The following is a 15,310-nucleotide window of genomic DNA, read 5'->3' on the forward strand; positions in this document are numbered from 1 at the left end:
TGTGGTTAAATGTTCTTTAATGCATTTCCACAAACTCATTCTTATGCAGGACATGAGGACAGACAGAAGGGCAATAATGTTTTCTGCTTTCAACACAAACAAAAACATATTGCTTATGTTTGTTAGCATTTTGTAACATTAAGATGTTTGACCACGGGGTAATTTACACATCATGCTACTGTTACGTATGTGAAAAATGTTTATATTCCAAGCCATAATTAAATCTGTACAATACATGGAAAATAACAAAAGATCAGTATCTTAAAGAAAAGAGCACATATCTGTGTCTTAAGACCATGTAAGTGTCATTTTAAGTGACATAGCAGCACACACTTAACCTTGTGATTGTAATTCAGAGCAACACTCAGTATTATACACTTTGCATAGGAATCAGGAGTAAATTATATTTAGTTCTGACACTAATCAGACACTCTGTTAATACAGTAGCTTGTTATAAATGCTGTGCAATTAGGCTGAAGCTCATAATACTAAGCTAATACATTCAGCTGTGTTTCAGGGACAAACATCTTGAAGAAAACTTCTGTTTCATGTACATTTAAATCACATTAAGGAAGACGTAACAGTTTCTGGAACGACATGACTTCAACATTTTTACTGACTGCTCAGAAGACAAGGTTCCAGCTGTCTCAAACAAATCAATTCATCCACAGAGTTTAGAGTGGACATTTTGTAGGGGTGGGCAAATACCAAAATATCAATGTTACAGATACTAAGTTTTCGTTTTGAAGATCAATTCCAGCATCAATAGGATTGATACCAAAATAAGGATCAGTTTCCCTCTTCTATGTTATACCCAGTATTTAAGGAGCCAAACTGTCTCTGTAAACAAAACCCTGTTGTTGTAAATACATCTAATACATGTATTTCTTGCCTCTCTACTGCTGTTGTCAAGTTGTGTGCATTAAAAAGACAAGCATAAACAACATATGCATCGTGCACACTCAGCGCACAACCTGACTAGTTTAATTCAACACATAACTGCAGTGATGACTGAACGAAAGAGGAAACTGGAATTACCGCCTCGCTGTTCTATGCCTCCGCGGTCAGTCAAGTTGCAGTTTACATGCACAAGGTCCCGAGTTATGACGGCCATAAAAGTATTTTCGCAAAACATTATGATGTGACAGTGAATTTGACCTTTGGGATGTATAATTATTTTATCCTGTTAGACAATTGTGTAAAGTTTTGACATAATTAATAAATGAATTCTTGAGGCCAAAGAAATAGATTTTAAGGTCACAGGGACCTTGACCTTTGATCACCAAAATCCAATCAGACCATCCTTGAGTCCAAGTGGACATTTGTGCCAAATTTGGGGAAAATCCCTCAAAGCTTTCTTGAGATATTGCGTTCATGAGAACAAGATGAACGCAAGGTCACAGTGAATTTAACCTTTGACCACCAAAATCCAATCAATTAATCCTTGATTTCAAAGGGACATTTGGGTGTTCTTTAGATATCTTCACGCGAGTGGGACAGACAAACGGTCGGATGGACTGACAGCCTGAAAACATAATGTCTCCGGCCACAGCTATCACTGCCATGGAGGCATAAAAACCACAAGAAAGAGAACTTGGAGCTGCAACAGAAAAGAAGGTAGGAGGGAAATGCCTCAGCATCCAGACACCCGGCACAAAGACAGAGTTCATTGAAAGAGTGTTTTCAGAGATGCTCAGGAAATATAGTATCTCCAGGTATGCTGTCGTCAAATTAACATTTTAGTCAAATTGGATCTTTAGTTAATGTTACATTTTCAAACTGTAACTGGTCGTCTTTAGTTGTTACTTTCACAGACTGATTATTCACCTCATAAATCATGACACACTGTCCTCTCTTACATTAAAGTACATAAGCCGATTTTAACAGTAAAAAGTATTGGCGCTAGTATCAATATCAGCTATTCTGTCCCTGTATTACTTGTTTTCAGATTGAAACTAAATTTTGTGGTATCGCCCACCCCTAACATTTTGCTTGCAGCGGTGGATCCCATCTCATGGATTGGCCAGGCTATATGGTAGCAATGGCCGAGATGGACCACCCTTGGCTTGGTCCTTGCTTGTTTTACAGAATCACAATAAAAGCCATCACCTCTTACAATAATATCTAGTATGCCATAAAATTATCTTCATGCTGTTTTCATTTCAATGTTAACCATTTTTAAAATATTTCTGTCAGCCTTCAGTTTGACAGTAACGACTTGGGACCAATCAAACCTCCATATTTGCTGTAAATGCATATGAGCTGCAGAAACTTGCCTAAGATGTTTGTCTCAAACCAAGAAAGATATATCTAGTTGCATAAGGACGATATGCAGAATTTGAGTCTCTTTTGTAGCATAAACACAAATACTGATCTAAGTGACCAACTCCTACTGTGATTAGTCATAGTTTTGTGAGGCATTATAAGCTTAAATCTACAATGATATTCTCAAAAACCATCGATTTGCCCTTGAAGCTGGAGGAGAAGATGAAATTCCTGCGGTCAGTGGTCATTACAGTAAAGGTCCGGGGTGACTGCACATAAATGTCCTTGAACTTGTGGAATGTTTTGGTCTCGGTATCCCAGAGGTAGATCTGTGTGAAAGAATAATCGCTGCCAAGAGCAAGGTAATGCCTGTCTGTGAAGGTGAAAGGCTGGAGGATCATCGCTCCTCGAGAAGGCAGAGCCTGCACCTCAGTGAACTGCTTATTGGCCCACTTGAGAACTTTAGAGTCACCGATGTAGCAAGTCATGGCCAGATACAACTCATTCTCCACCCGGAAAGCCTTGACTGCCACCACGTCGTCGACATTTGGGATTTCACTGTGAAATATGAACTTCAGGGTGCTCTTGTTCCACAGGTAGATGACAGGCGGCTGAGACCGACTGGTCAAGATGAGGTAAGACTTCCCTTCAGACTCGACATACTCAGCATCTGTATCACGAAACCACTCATGGAGAAACTGGTAGGAGAAGAAACCTGTTTCATTGCGGTCCGGTTGGTCGGTCCACTTGTACAGTGTCGACAAACCCGCCTTGGAGCTGTCCACAATTACAAAGTACCACTCTCCATCCATTCGGAAGACTTCGATATCATTTGGCTTCGAGATGTTGAAGACCTCAATAGTTTGAAACTTTGTAAACTTGTTTTGTCGATCGTCAAACTTGTAAATATGGGAGCCTCCAAAGAGCTGGGTAACAATTATCAAGACATGGCTGTCGATCAGAACTGACCTGCACCCAACAACAGACTTCCCTGTGAAGATAAAGAAGTTAGAGGTGACACAACACCGAAAATGACAATAATTTCATAATAGAGTTATCTAAAGGCCCAAACACACCAAAACTACATCAAAGAACTAGTGGTGACAGAGGCTGACTGTTGCGTTGCCTCACATTGCCTGTGTTTTGGCCAATAAGCTGCACTTGAACACACCAAAAAGACGACAGCCAATGGCCAACCAGCACAAATGTTTTGTGCCTGCATGAGAGGAAATAACTCTCCATACCAGCAGGTGGTGGTAGTCTGTATTCGTCATTCAAAAAGGGAAACCGGAAGACTGAATTCAAGGCGCTAGTTAGCCAGTTAATATATAAACACACAACCTGATGTTGAAAAAACAAAATATATTTACTGTGCACTAGCGAACGATAACACAAACAGTTATGAGCCGTTTTTGCTAAAGAGCTCAATGCAAAAACTGACTGAAAGTCAAAAACTTGACTTTGTTGGCTTTCCTCACTTCCATTTCTCTTCTCATCACTAGGCTGACCTGCCAGTCAGAGTTATTTAATTCACCGACAGGTGCCACTGGTTTAGACGCCAATTAAACATGCTAAATCGGCCGAATAACAACCTTCAAGAACTGACTAGTGCCAACCAAGCGGCAACCCCTGGGGCTGATAAAATGGAGTCAACAGTGAAGTGCCATAAACTGTGGTCTTTAAATGGACACTTGAGGTTGGCCAGTCAGTCCCCATAGACCCCCATGTTAAAATGCCCAACTGGTAGAGCAGGCGCCCCATGTACAAGGCTGTTACTGCAGCAGCCCTGGTTCCCTAGCCCAAATATGGCCACTTCTGGCTCCAAAAAAACAAGAAGAGGTGCCAAACTATAGGCTTCGAAACAGGAGTCCAAAAACCAATGCATGATGTCATGGTACATCCATTATTTTTACAGTCTATTGTGCCAACAGTGAGGGAAACACCACAAAAACTAGGGCGACAGACACTCACAAATAGCCCAAACCTGACCAACAGACGACAGTCAGCTTGGTGTGTCAGTGCCATTTAAAAGATAGGGTGACATTATTAATAATATCTGACCAAAACCAACAATGTGTCAGTCTGTCTCCCAAGAAAAGAAGGTCATGAATATGCATGTTAATTTTCTTAATCAAATTAATCAATTAATCAAAACTTTTTCATGGGATCAATTCATCATTAGTTTTCTTTTTTTCATGAAATTTTCCGACTGTAAAAAAAATACAGAATATTATCATATTAATCCTGAAAGGAAAAAGATTATGAGTTTTGTCAAACCTGTTATATTGTCAAATTTCCTGAAGTTCATTTCAATGTGATCCCACTCCATGATCACACAGCTGTTGGAGTTGGGGGCAGCCATCGCCACGTAGATGTCCTCTTTGAAAAAGAAAATGTCCGCTGACATGGACTGAATGGGAATGGACTGATGACGCACAAAATCTGTGAGAAGTGGACAGAAACAGAAACGACCAGTCTGCTGACGAAGTGATGGAGTCGACATTTAAAACCTCACTGCTTCACATTTTTTATGCTGTGAAAAGCTTCTGAATGACACTGTGTAGAATCATGGCTATCATATTCTGGGTTTAATATTTTGCAATATTTAATACAGCGTACTTTCTATCATTCTTGTGTTTTTATAGTATCCTACATGATGTGACTATTGTGAAAATATCATTTTTTCTTACTCTAAGGGAAAGAGAAGACTGAGAGACTCAAAGAAGAGAATAAAGGCCTGACTGTGATTGTTGTTGCAAAGAACCATTCGTAGCTGCAAGCACGAGGACCTACTTGCTTAATTCAGCACATCACACGGGTATTAAAAACAAACATCACAGTAAGTTATGCTACCATATGGCCAACTAAAGCAGGGCACAGTATGCTTTGCAGGAGTGGTGTACTATATTCTGTAGTTTATCATCATACATAAGACACAGATAGGTCAAATAGCAAAACAGCCTATAAACACACAAATGTATGAGCTTCAGATTGCCGACAAGGGATCAAGCCCTCACCCACAATGTTTCAAGTTACCCATCAGATGAGACCCTATTTTTTTTGGCACAATCAAAACATCAAATGCAGGGGTCATGTTTCAACAAACTAGCACTCATCAATAATGGTCTAAGTTTACGCATAATCCATGATTATGAGGATAAAAAAAATTAGAAGCGGATGGCAAAATTATCATATTGTCAATATTTTAGAGGCCTGCCGAAAATTTGTTTTCAAGGGAGGTCATGTCTCACTAAGAGAGGTCAAGCTCCCCCTGGGTGTTTCTCAAAGTCAAGGAAGGATACTTAAAAGGCTGAACTTCAAGGAGGCTATATCATCCAATCCCATCGAAGGACTGTTTAAATATCAAGGATCCTTCAAAGTCTACTGAGGAGAAAGTCCTTCCTTCAGAGAATTTTAAAGGATGCATGTATATCCTCAGCGTGCATAAAGTACCCACAGTTCTTTGCACATGATTTGCTGGTGAAGCTTGACAGGATTTGTATTAATATCTACAGGAGTTTTTATCATACAAGCATGAAAAAGTATTGGTAGGACTCTTATAATTTACACTTTCAAATGTGTCCACTGCCAAATAACATGATTTTTAGGTGATTTTGAAAAGTTTTTAAATTAATCTGTCACAGCAGAGATGGAGCACGTGTTTTTTTTAAAGTATAATTCAGAGATATGTTCTTCCTAAAATTCATGTGACCCTGAAAATACTGCTTACGTTTGCTCCAATTGTACAACAACATTAGAGAGTGTCAGAACTATCACAGTATCGTGAAACCCCCTCCATCTCCAGAGGGTTAATGACACACATCTGGTGCACTTGCTAGCCTCTTCCAATGTATGTTCACTGAATGCTAAGAAGGGGTCTTATCTTGTTTCTGTATCAAGGAAGGATCCTTGACTTTGAGAAGCACCATCTGCCTCCCCTGCAGTTTGCACCAAGCGTGCAGATTGAGGGGTGTGGCTCTTCCAAAAATGCTTTTGGATTTAATTACAGCGCCATGTGTGGCCAATTAGCTAACTAGCACTTGTTTGCATGTTCATACTAAACTAAGATGGTGAACATGGTATAAACATTATGCCTGCTAGATATCAACATGTGAGCATGTGTCAGCGTGGGCATGTTTGCATGCTGACATTAGCATTTAGCTCAAAGATCTACTTTAGCACAGTGTGCCTGAGTGCAGCCTCACAAAGCGGCTGGCATAGCTATAGATGTTTGCGCCTGCATGTACATACATACATACGTGTGAGTGCTTTAAGAGACACACATGTTTCCAGGCCTGCAGTCTGCTTGTTTGTTTTTGAGTGCATGGTAGTGTCCTGTTGAATTATTGAACAGTTTTATTGATCTCTTTCTTTCTTTTTTTAACATGGCATCTTTAGCTGTGCCTGTGCCTGTTCACAACTGCCTTTGATAGTGTACTCTTCGTTTTACCTGTGGAGATGCACTCGCCCGGTGGAATAGGAAGGTCGTTGAGCCGCTTGCCCTTCATGTCACTGGGGCCTGCGCAGAAGACATCTGATACTGTGGCGTTTGTGTTTTTCAGCCACATCATCAGCCACTTGTTCTCACAGATGCACTGGAAAGAGTTGCCTCGGAGATCCCTAATGTACAACATGACAAAATCAGCTCAGACACATTTACTGAACACAATAACACATGTAATGTATCTTAACAGTAATTGGTATGACTTAACAATTAAAGGTCCAGTGTGTAGGATTTAGGAGCATCTATTAGCAGAAATAGATATAATATAATAAGTATGTTTTCTTCAGTGTATAATCACCTGAAAATAAGAATCATTGTGTTTTTGTTGCATTACAATAAGCCGTTGCACCGCCATGTTTCTACAGTAGCCCAGAATGGACAAACCAAACACTGTTTCTAGATGTTATAATAAGGCCATTCACGTTTTCACGTCAGCTACCATAATTAGCAGCCCCTCCGTGACAACCAGCATTGAAGAAACCCTAATTTGTAATGTGGAACTGTTTTTGTCAGTTTAAATTTCCAAATTTGTTTTGGAGAGTAAAAGACCTCTGCGGATTATTTGGCTCCTGGAGAAAAACCTCCTGAACATCTGGATCAGTAAAAAAGGTGAGCACATATTAGCAGGTCCTGGGCAGTGTCAGTGTCGAAGAAACACTGGTATGTAATGTGAAACTGCTGTATTCAGTTTTTATTTTCACCTTAATTACAGTCCATTTGTTTTGGAGAGGAAGAGACCTCTGTGGATAATTCAGCTCACCGTTAAAACCTTGTTAACAATGAACACTAATGGAATTCTGACTAGAAGTTCATGCTTGATGCATGGGATAAATTTCAGCTGGTTGCAATCGGCAATCCTCACCACTAGATGCCACAAAATCCTACTTACTGTTCCTTGAAGTATTGCAGAATCTCTTAACCAACACTGGGTGATTGTTTGATGCATACATAAATAATTTCAGCTGCAGTTTATGTTACAGAAAGGTTTTTCTAACAATCATTCACCGACAGGCACTTATGCATCATTGTAAGGACAATAATGTTATTAAAAAATGATAATAAACTGACAATTTTAACTGTAAATAGAAGTCACCATCAAACTATGATGCACTACAGAGGAGGAGGAATACAGAAACTTAACATTTGTGCTGTTCTTGTGGGGTTTAATGCAGCCAAACACAAAACGAAGCCTGAGTCAGCTTCACTTAGGAATGCAGTATGGAATAAGACAACACACACACACACACACACACACACACACTGCTGACACCACAAGTGCTTACTCACAGTTCCAGCAATGAATCCAAGTCGAAAAAGAGATCTCTTGGCAGAAACCTCATCTTGTTATTGGCAAGCGATCTAAACCAGAGACACGACGAGACCAGAGAAATGACATCACATCATTGTCACTCCTGAGCCTGTCTGGCTTTTAACATCAATCCTTGTCTGTAATAATAAAGTGTTGGCAGCAGACTTACAGATGAGTCAAATCTCGCAGACCACGGAAGGCATTTTTGGTGATCGTTTCAATCTTGTTCCCTTCAATGAATCTGTTCAATGAGATAAACATGAGTAAAAGAAATACAGCAGTGCATATTATCATCATGTCAGATAGTTTTTTTATATGAATAAATGGTGTAGCTATTGATACAGGAGAGGTAATGTACAGGGTTGTGGAGATTGAGATGGGTGGATTGAGGGGTGTGGCTGGAGAAGGAGAAATGATCTGCAGTTGTATTTACAGCATGATGTCATACAGCCTTTCAACATCATTATCAATTATCGACTGTTTTGCATTTAATTGTGAATATACTTAATTGATAAAGGAAATCACAAAACAACAAACACACATGAGGAAAGCAGTAACTTTGTCGACAAATACTCACAAATATTCTAGATGTGGGAGGCCGGAGAAAGCATCATCTTTGATTGTTGTCAAAGAATTTGCATTTAGAAGTCTGCAAAGGAAAAACATTGAGTAAACTGAAAATTAAAACTTCCCTCATTGGCACTTCAACTCCAAGTTTACCATGAGAGACAGAAAGAAAAGTTTGCATTACTGATAATCCATCTACTTTTTTGTTTGTGTGTCTGAAATGTCAATTTTTAATCAGCAATCAATCAGTGACAGTTTCACATGACAAAATTGCACTTACAGCAGCTGTAGAGAGGGCATCAGTGAAAACATGCCCTCTGTGATTTCAGAAATAGATCCATTTACCATGCTCCTGTTGGAAGAAAACAAAAGTCTTACTCGGGCTGGGGCATTTTAACACCCTGTACCAGACACACCAGAGCCAACTCTGCAGGGAAGCACCCAGCAGCAAGCAAATTGTCTCCTTGAACGCAACACTGATTGCTTTCCTCTTGACTAGCTATATAGATAATCCACAAATACGATGTGTTACTCACAGTGAGTTGATCTCACTCGGTATAGTCCGGGGAATCTGTGAGGTACCGACGCAGATGATGGTCTCCTTGGTGCAGGTGCATCCTGAAGGGCATTTGAAATTCCTCTTAGATTCAGCCGCTCCATAAATACACAGAAGCGCCAAACCGGCCAGTAGCCACTGCTGTGTGGATGTCATGTTGCTTCTTGAGCATTAATAATAGTAAATGAGGTCGTGGTCGGTGCTGGCAGCAGCTTTTACCCGCCTGGGCGACATCAGAATGCAGCACAAAGTGGAAAGCCCTGACACAGGCTGATACGACTGCAGCTGCGTCCCGGAAGGCTGCTTCGAGTATCGGGCAAGGGGGGAAAAACAAAAGCGTCGAGTTGTCAGTAATCACAATGGTAATTTGTTGAGAAGAAAGACGCTTAAGATTAGAGTGAATGTGTATTTAGTAAGGGACTGTTGTTTATTTATCAGAGGAGGGGGGTGACTTTGTTTTCTTGTTTTATTTTGACCCTCCCTGAAGCTGCAAATATTTTTCCTTGAGCCTCCTTCCACCAAAAAATAGTTATTAGTTTTTGAAAACTTAACCTTTGGTGTTTAAAACTTAAAAATTAATGTTAAAGATGAAATCCTGAAGTTGAAAAAGCTGTGTTTTTTTTTTTTTTTTTTAAACTCTTGTCGTGGTTAGTTAGGGCAAACGGTTTATTTTGGCAAATTTTTAAATGAGATGAAAAATAAAGCGATTTTAATAAAACTGACCTTTCGCTAAGTCCCGCCCCTGGACACAGACTGGCCAATCATAATGTAGCATTAGGCGGCTCAGACCAGGGTCCGACAACAACACAGCTGTGCTCCATTGACTCTAATGCAGTCGTTTCAGATTTCCTTCATTTTCAGGCTGGTTTTGTGGATTTGGAGCTAAATGTTGTGCCTGGGGCACGTCGTGTATTAATGATACTCGTTACCTGGAGAGGTTGGAAAAAGATACGTTTCTTCCCTGTTCCAAAACCAAAATCAGACCCTGAAAAGTGTAGGGTTAGCTACTGAAGATATAGCCTACTGAATGTATACACATGCTGCTTTTGCTTTTTAATGATTAACACTTCCTGCTGTACAGGAACCAGGGAGAGGAAGCAGGGAAACTTTGCTGATATTCAACCAGCTCTGTGTCATCACATTGTGCACAGATGAATGTTTGACTTCCCCCGGAGATCCCTACCCATTTGGCAGCGGAGGTCCGGGTGCTGGCAGCGGCACGGGGGTGAAGCCAAACACCGTTCATCTGCACACACTGTGATGCCACACAGCTGGTTCAATATCAGCAGAGTTTCCCTTTATATTCATTGTGTTCTGTGGCGATCAGCAGTGATGTGGTGGTTCACTTTTACACTGTGATCTGTAGCCTATAGTTCGGCTTTAGCTTCTAACTATCTTTGTCTTTTTAACCTGTTGTTGCTGCTGAGTCAGTTTGACATCCTGGATATATCCTTCAAACACAGACTGTAGACCCCTCTGTCTGCTTCTCTCTGGAATCACTGTTTCAGTTTTCCTAAAATATGGTAATATTTCTTCAGGGAGTGCAGTTAGTTACAGTGTGGGCTCCATGCTTACTCTGACAGCTTGTCGGACCATCACAAAGGGGCGGGGCAGAGAACCAACTCAGCAGTATATCTGACAGTGCTGTACGCAGGAAGGAATGTTTAAAGTGCTAGTCAAGGTGGAGAATCAATACAAAATGGCACTAAAGCACAAAAATGCTCGGTGGTTATTTCTGCATCACAGACAGCATTATTATTAAACACATATTTAAAATGTGCATGCACTTGCAGACTCAATCACGTGACACACTCAGCATACCAGAGCACTTTGACTTCGTTAGTACCATAAAGAGAGTGCATTAACAAGTAATGCTGTCTGTAGACCATACATTATATCATCATTACTCTCTCTAATGCATGTACACAAACAATCCTCCCAACTGACAAATATTCTCCTCTAATCAATGTTCAGTTTGATTGAGATAGATGTTACTGATGAACTGATGTTACTGAGTTAAGAGCTCTGCACTGTGAACACAGACACACACACAGTGGTGGCGTGGTGGTCTATGTGTGTGCTGTTACATGATTACACCACTAGAGGGAAGCTGCTGATAACCAAAAACTTAAACATATGTAAATGTTCTCTTAGTTACTTTCTATTGGGAAGATATCTTTCTATGCATATATAACCTCTTATGTTCAATGCTGTGGAAGCTACTTTAAAGGCAAAGCTTTGCAAACTACAACTACTTCACAGTGGAAGAAGTTGAACTACAGCAAAGCTACAATTGGGAGAAATCTAATTTGGTTAAATAAAAAAGAGTAGATCAAACAACAAATTGCTGTACATGATTGATTGATTGACTGATTTTTTATTTTGTGTCATGCACACTTACATGTGCCCAACCCTCATGGGTTTACAAGACACCATTATAGTTGCAGTAACAATCCAAAGTGCATGTTTTTTAACTATTCAGTCCAGAAACAGAATACTCTGTCCTCTTTCCCAGGCCTAGCAAAGTAATTTAGCTACAAAACAAATTACCTTTCTTAAACAAAACTCACATTTTTCATGATCATCCAACCAAAAGAAATCAGCATAGACAGAGGTCATCTTACTGAAAAGTACATTCCTTATGACCTCATATACAGGAGCGTAAAAGAAGAATTGAACCCATTCTCAGCATCACGTTAATTACACAACAAACAAATTCTGTCCTGTTTTGGGGTGGCATTAAACCTTCCAGTCTTAATGGCTAATGTTAACGTTCCTGAGCACAGTGTGCACACAGGGATCTTTGTCTTTTGTTAAGATTATACATCACTTAAGGATTCGCACTGTTGCTAATCTTTATGAGACAATAAGTTCGTAGTTTTGGTACCATATGTCAACAGACCACACTCCTAACTGTACATGTGATATGAAATGTTAACAATACACAATACAAAAAGTCACATGCCAACAAAAAATGTCACTCAACTGTTTATTGCAAAAAGTGCCCACTTGTTCATAGGTCATACAGAAACCAAAACATAAGCTAAATGTCCACTACTGGTGGGAAAGTGCAAGAAATATCAGCTTAGGTTCAATATACAATGTCCATCAGTCAGACACCTGCCTTCAGAAACTACAGTCCAAGCAGGATTACTCAGTCAGCCAGGTAACTTCTAAAATAGCATGCAACGACTTCTCTGAACATTCATTCATTCATTCATTCATCTTCTAACCGCTTCATCCTCTTGAGGGTCGCAGGGGGGCTGGAGCCTATCCCAGCTGACATCAGGCGAGAGGCGGAGTACACCCTGGACAGGTCGCCAGACTATTGCAGGGCTGACATATAGAGACAAACAAACATTCACGCTCACATTCACAACTACAGTCAATTTAGAGTTATCAATTAACCTAGTCCCCAATCTGCATGTCTTTGGACTGTGGGAGGAAGCCGGAGTGCCCGGAGAGAACCCACACTGACACGGGGAGAACATGCAAACTCTGCACAGAAGGGCTCCCACACTGTAGTGTAAAAGTTCGTGTTCAACAAATCAAGTAACAAGGTTAAGATACATAAGTTGATTAAGAGACAAAAAGATTATATAATCATGTTTCATGTACAGGGCGTTAAGCTCCTTGATCTGCATCTGAATATGATAAAACGTTGTATATGTCAAAGTATTCATAGCACCAGACTATGTAATCATGTTGTATGCACCTACTGAAAGAACACACTATGTCTTGTTTAATGATGAAACACATACTCAAATGTTGTAATACACACACACATATTCACATATTGTGTTCTAAAGGTTCACTTTGTATAAGAATGAGAGCACTGAGGACTGCATAAAAAGTCCCCAAAATTCACATGTTTTTTAAAAATAGAGTGAAAGCGAAACCAGACCTAAGGGTAGAAGATTTGGGAAATTCCAGGCTGCATTACACCATTAAAAACGGGCCCAATCAGAATTGGACACAAAGGAAAGTTTTCCACCAATAGAATTGGACTTGAATGGGAAGGATTAGCAAAAGAGGTGGAGACTCATTTGAATCTCCACCAGCATATAAACCAGGGCTCGGAGAGCAGTTTTTCAGTCACACTCCGGAGTCTGACTCGCTAAGTTGTATGTGTTAAAGCCTGTTGACACATTAAACTTGATTGCATCGGACTTTGCCTGTTTCCAGTGTTTCTTTAAGTTTTTGCCAGCTGAGCCTAAGATATCAAAATCGACATTTGAGGACAACTGACAAGAGACAAGAGGTTCAAGGTCGGGAGCCTACAGGCCCACTTCCAGGCGCCGACTTTAGACACTTCAACACCCGGGATCGAACTGGCAACCCTCTTGCTGTGGGACGACAGTGCTAACCACCACACCACCTTACCGCCCCTTCTCTGAACATTTGTTCATAATTAATAATAATAATCAACACTTCACTTAGTAATCATCATTCCTTTTCTTCTTAATGGCCCCAAATGGTTTGTAGTTTCAATGGTCAACTACAAAAACATGGCAAAAAAAGCAATTTGAAGATTTGAATCACTATGCAAACATGAATATAAATGAACTACCAGAAAGCTACTGCATAATCTAGTAAAAGTACTAGTTTAATTTTGAGTAGCTCACTGGGGAGCCCAGTAGCTTTGTAGGTAGAGCAGGCGCCCCATGTACAAAGGCAGTATCCTTGCCACAGTAGCTACAGGCTTGATTCTGGCTCATGGCCCCTTGCTGTATGTCCTTTACCATCTCTCCCTCTTTTACTTGTCTGTCCTGTCATCGGAGACAAAAAGCCCCCAAACTAACCTTAAAAAATTATATGTAGTTTACTGCTTCCCAACACTGCTTGTATAATGTGTAACAAAAGCAGAATAACTGAGAACAACTCTGCACACAAATGTATTTATTCAGAAGTGTAACTGAAATAAAAATTGCTACAACATATCAGAATGCTTCTTTCTTTCCCTTTTCAGGTTGTTTTCTTGCAGTTCTTTGGATTTTAGGCCAGTGTTTGCAATTTTATAGCTGTAAATGTGTGATATGAACCAAGCAACTACATGTTTTATGTAGTAAATTGATCAGGAGGAGGAGCAGGATGTTGATGATGATACTTTAATTGTGAGATTGAGTCTAAATTTTTTCTTGCCTCACTGCAGCGCCATCATAAGGACAAACATTTTGGACAGGAAACAAAGATACATACATTAATCAACAATCGAGACCCTTCAACGTGCATTTGAACATGATTAAGCTCCATGTTTAGTTTTATTATTGACTGCTGCACAATTGAATGCTCCACTCTAACCTTATTAAAACTGGGACTCTGTTTCTTTGATTTGATTGCAGCAGTCCATATTCACTGTTCAGGACATGACTGGGGTCAGAGACAGTGTTGTTGGCCAGCCTGTATATGTTTGTTGTTTCACTTGATTATTTGGTTTTGTAACCCACAATCATGGCCCCAAAGCTACCAAACTGACATTACAATTGCTCTTAATACCACATAGTACCATTGTTCATAGAAAGAAGTATCGACTGAACAATAGGGCTGTTAGATGTCGCAGCAGGCCCTAACAAGGTGCTGACCTTTGCTGGAGGACCAGTAGTTTATGAGCATGAGTGAAACCGAATACCCATTGCCAGAAGGGGGCAACCGTACGTGTCTGCCATTGCTGGCATAATTCATGGCAGCTCTACATCTAGCATTGCTGTTTTTAGGCTAGAGTATCTCTGAAACACTCAGGACACGTGCAAGATGAAACCAGATGATGCCACAGCAAACACCTCTTCGCCATTTCTTTCTAGACGACCGTCAACGTTTTTACATTTAGTCTCTGTAGAATACAAACTGAGCTCATGTTAGGCTCAGCCATTTGTCTCTCATGAACATGAGGAGATGTGTTTTACTCATCATGACCTCTGACACAGTGAATGTCATATTATTACATTCTGACCATGTTTAGGATGTCTGCACGACTTAATCAACACAATAAAGGGAACTTGTTTTTGGTTACTCACAGATCAAACAACAACATGTGAAAGAAGTTATTTATATTCCTTTAGTCTGTAAGGGTCGTCAGATCAAAGAATCAAAAGGCTTTTTCATAAAAATG

At 40.1% G+C, this 15,310-nt stretch overlaps 1 protein-coding gene across 1 annotated transcript; it reads right to left on the reverse strand.

The window, feature by feature from the left end:
* On the reverse strand, positions 1-9,572 carry LOC117255440 (leucine-rich repeat LGI family member 2-like). Its single transcript, XM_033624362.2, has 8 exons — positions 9,182-9,572; positions 8,926-8,997; positions 8,656-8,727; positions 8,248-8,319; positions 8,057-8,128; positions 6,716-6,885; positions 4,543-4,707; positions 1-3,256 (listed from the first exon to the last, which is right to left on the reverse strand). Exons 1-8 carry the CDS (start codon positions 9,355-9,357, stop codon positions 2,421-2,423), a joined length of 1,635 nt encoding a protein of 544 aa, XP_033480253.2. The 5' UTR covers positions 9,358-9,572; the 3' UTR covers positions 1-2,420.
* Positions 9,573-15,310: the final 5,738 nt, after the last annotated feature.

The sequence above is a fragment of the Epinephelus lanceolatus genome, chromosome 3 (assembly GCF_041903045.1).
Source record: "Epinephelus lanceolatus isolate andai-2023 chromosome 3, ASM4190304v1, whole genome shotgun sequence".
In the NCBI taxonomy this organism is placed as follows: Eukaryota; Metazoa; Chordata; class Actinopteri; order Perciformes; family Serranidae; genus Epinephelus; species Epinephelus lanceolatus.

What these genes read in the sequence shown, in the direction of transcription:
- LOC117255440 (XM_033624362.2), bottom strand. Translation starts at nt 9,357, where the DNA reads ATGACATCCACACAGCAGTGGCTACTGGCCGGTTTGGCGCTTCTGTGT. An exon ending in ATGCCCTCTCTACAGCTGCT is followed by an intron (nt 8,728 to 8,925) that starts GTAAGTGCAATT and finishes TTTCCTTTGCAG; the next exon opens with ACTTCTAAATGCAAATTCTT. An exon ending in CTGCGAGATTTGACTCATCT is followed by an intron (nt 8,129 to 8,247) that starts GTAAGTCTGCTG and finishes TCTCTGGTTTAG; the next exon opens with ATCGCTTGCCAATAACAAGA.